This window comes from Microtus ochrogaster, chromosome 8, assembly GCF_000317375.1.
Source record: "Microtus ochrogaster isolate Prairie Vole_2 chromosome 8, MicOch1.0, whole genome shotgun sequence".
NCBI classification, from domain to species: Eukaryota; Metazoa; Chordata; class Mammalia; order Rodentia; family Cricetidae; genus Microtus; species Microtus ochrogaster.
Genome location: NC_022015.1, coordinates 5977322 through 5980434, shown reverse-complemented (window position 1 = coordinate 5980434; position 3113 = coordinate 5977322). Strand labels below are relative to the sequence as shown.

The window sequence follows — 3113 nt, the reverse complement described above, 5'->3', positions numbered from 1 at the left end:
TAATCCCAGGCAAGAGACAGTAGATAGAGATGACGGTCATTTTGGGCGTTCAAAGTGAGACCATCTAAAATCAAAAATACCACCAGAGAGGTCACTCTTACAGCGCTGTAGACATACAGTGTCTCTAGGATATTTTGAGTGCTGAGGGATGCTTTTTTTTTTTTAATTTAGTGGTTTCAGAAAAGAGAAATGTCAGAATTGCTGTATTCTGTGTAGATGATGCTGTTTGTAGTCTGGGTCCCCAAATGAGGTGAACAGGTCAACAGAACAGGTCCTATCAAACCTGCACACTCGGGACGTATCCATGTCACACACGCCTGTAGTTAGAACTGCCTAGAACCGGAAAGCCACCTTCTGAAGACCATTCTGGTAATTTGGGTAGACCCTATGGTGCTTTTCCAAAATTTTGTTATTAATAATGACTAGGACATTGGCGTGGGATATGGGACCACAAATGAACAAGATCTATACATCTAATTGTGGCTGTAACAATTCGTTCTCTGGAGACAAAGGAAAATCCTTTGAGGCTAGCTCCCTTGATGCATAAAACCTTTTAAACTATTGGGAGCTCTGAGAGGATCGAAAGAGGTCGTTCCTGAATAAGGAGCAGATAGTAATAGTGGCCAGGCAGTTTCTGATATCCACGTAACTCCAGGACAACGGAATAAAGTCAGATTCAGATCACCAGAAGTGTTAGCCCTCAAGTATATCTTCATATTATAACCTAGTTGCTTTATTAAATTTAATATCTAAACTCATCTGCCAAATAATCAGTTAATTTCCCAGTTTATTATAAGTGAGAGCAAAAAGAGAGTCCGCTGGACTTCTGTTTCTCTTTTGTACAAGTTTTAGTTTCTAGAAACTGTTAAGTGACCACAGGGGACTCAAGGGAAAAAAACTAAAATATTTGCTCTCTCTGAGACAAAAACGACTCCTGAAAAAGGAAGAAGACAGCACGTCCTTCCAGCGCTCAGCCGCAGAACGGAGAAGGCTTGGCCTCTCTGGGCCGCCGTACAGAATCTGTGGCTGCATCCTTCCTCGTCTCCCCGCCTCCTTCCACGTCAGCCAAGGACTTGGTGGAGCCGTCCCGGTAGCTGCTGGCTGGAGCCGTAGTCGACGGTCCAGCGGTTCCTTCCCTGCCGTCGCCCCTCGGAGCCAGGTAGCGGCCTGAGCCCCGAGCCGTGGTTTTGCGTGGGTCACGCTGTGTGGGCGAGCCACCGGCCGGGGAGACGCCGGGCTCTTGACTAGGCCGCAGCGACAGGCGGTGGGGGCGGGGAGCTGGGCCGCGGCCCCGGGACTGTGGGACCGGGGTCTGAGCAGCCCGAGGCCTGGCCGTGCGTGGACGGAGGTCGGGGAGGGGCGGCCGGGGCGCACCCACCGGGGACCCGCAGCGTCTTTGCTCGCGGGCTGCCCTCCTCGGCGGTGATCGGGCTGTGTTGTGTTGGAAATCACTGCCCTGTGACGTGGTGCTCCGGGTTGTCACTGTTGTGTGGACCTCGACTCCACTGCTTTCCACACCCTGGGCCGGGGAGCAGATCAGGACCTTGTGGTTCTCACTAGAGTTCGTGGAAGAGAGGGTGAGCACTGTAGATTGACATCCGCAGAAGCCATACGGAAAGAACTTTCAGGCAGTATAAAGATCAGGACTGATTTGCGAAATTTGCCTTGTTTTGTTTTCCTAATTGATACCTGTGTTCATTTTTTGTAGATTTTCCTGGCACCTTTCGTCCTTTTTGTCTTGTGTCGGGTTGGTTATAACCAGAAACCATGACGGCAGCTGAGAACGTGTGTTATACGTTAATTAACGTGCCCATGGATTCAGAACCCCCTTCTGAAATCAGCTTAAAAAATGATCTGGGTAAGTAGTTTCTCAATTCTATCGGAAATTGTTTTAATTGATAGATTAAGAACACTAAGGACTGGACAAATTAATGTTTTTTACACATGTCTATATTGTGTAATATTTAAATCCTGTCAAATATAATTGCCTCCTTATCATTCATCATTTCTTTATGCTGAAACCGTTTCAAAAACTTTCATCGAGATTTTAAAAAATATATAGTACATAGTTGTTAACTATTTAGCAATCTTCCTGGTGTCATATCAGAACTTCTTTTCTGTTACTCATCCATTGGCTCATCCTTCCTTCTTACTCTCCCCAGCCTCAGTTAACCACCATCCCCCCACCCCCATTTTTTTTTCTTTTCTTTCTTGAATTAAGGTCATACTCTTTTCCTAGGCTGGCCTAGAACTCAATAATAGGCCAGGGCCTTCTCAAACTATGTAAGTTCATTTCTCTTACCTCAGCCTCCCAAGACTGGCCATTAATCAGCTTTTACTTTCAACTTCTGTGATAATGTAGATTGGTATGTCTTAAAACTTTCCACTCTCAACCCCTTTTTCACTTGAGGAAGTATTTTCTTTCTTATGTGTCCGTGTATGCAGATATGCGCATGTTCTGTGTAATTATATGGCAATCCAGAGGTAAACCTTAGGTCCCACCGACATTTCACGTTCCCCTATAGTTAGAAGTGCTTGATTTTTCTAGAGTTTTGTTAGAAGTTTCTTTCAGTAAGTTATGTGTGCTTATATGTGCACATTAATCCAGGTCCCCTCAGGTCAGAGGGTGTATCTAATCCCCTGGAGCTGGAGTTACGGGTGCTTGTGAGCTATCTGATGTGGGTGTTAGGAACTGAATTCGATTTCTTTAATTGCACATACTGCCCTTAACTACTAAGCCATCTCTCCAGCCTCCCATCTAGAATTGTTGAGAATGTCTTAGGAAAAAGGATTTTTTTTAACCTTTAAGCTTGCAGTATTGGCATACAGAAATACAATAGTATCCCAGTCTAATGTAGTAAAGTTAAGAAAATAAAATCATTTAGTTACTTGTCTCTTAAAATACAATTTCCTGGGGGCTGTAAAGATGGCTCAGAGGTTAAAAGCACTGACTGCTCTCCAGAGGTCCTGAGTTCAGTTCCCAGCAACCACATGTGGCTCACAACCATCTGTAATGAGATCTAGTGTCCGCTTCTGTCATGCAGGCACAACACTGTATACATAATAAATAAAACCTTTTGGCTTTTTGTTTTCTTTTTCTTTTTTTTTTTTTT

The 3113-nt window shown here is 44.7% G+C and overlaps 1 protein-coding gene across 1 annotated transcript in view; it reads left to right on the top strand.

Annotated features, from left to right (window-relative positions):
• The first annotated feature begins 1052 nt into the window (after window positions 1-1052).
• Copb1 (coatomer protein complex subunit beta 1) overlaps window positions 1053-3113 on the top strand; it is a 40000-nt gene continuing 37939 nt past the window's right edge. Inside the window, exons 1-2 of the mRNA XM_026781356.1 lie at window positions 1053-1159; window positions 1709-1858. Coding sequence (XP_026637157.1) covers window positions 1768-1858 — 91 coding nt within the window. The 5' untranslated portion in view covers window positions 1053-1159; window positions 1709-1767. The remainder of the gene's footprint in view (window positions 1160-1708; window positions 1859-3113) is intronic.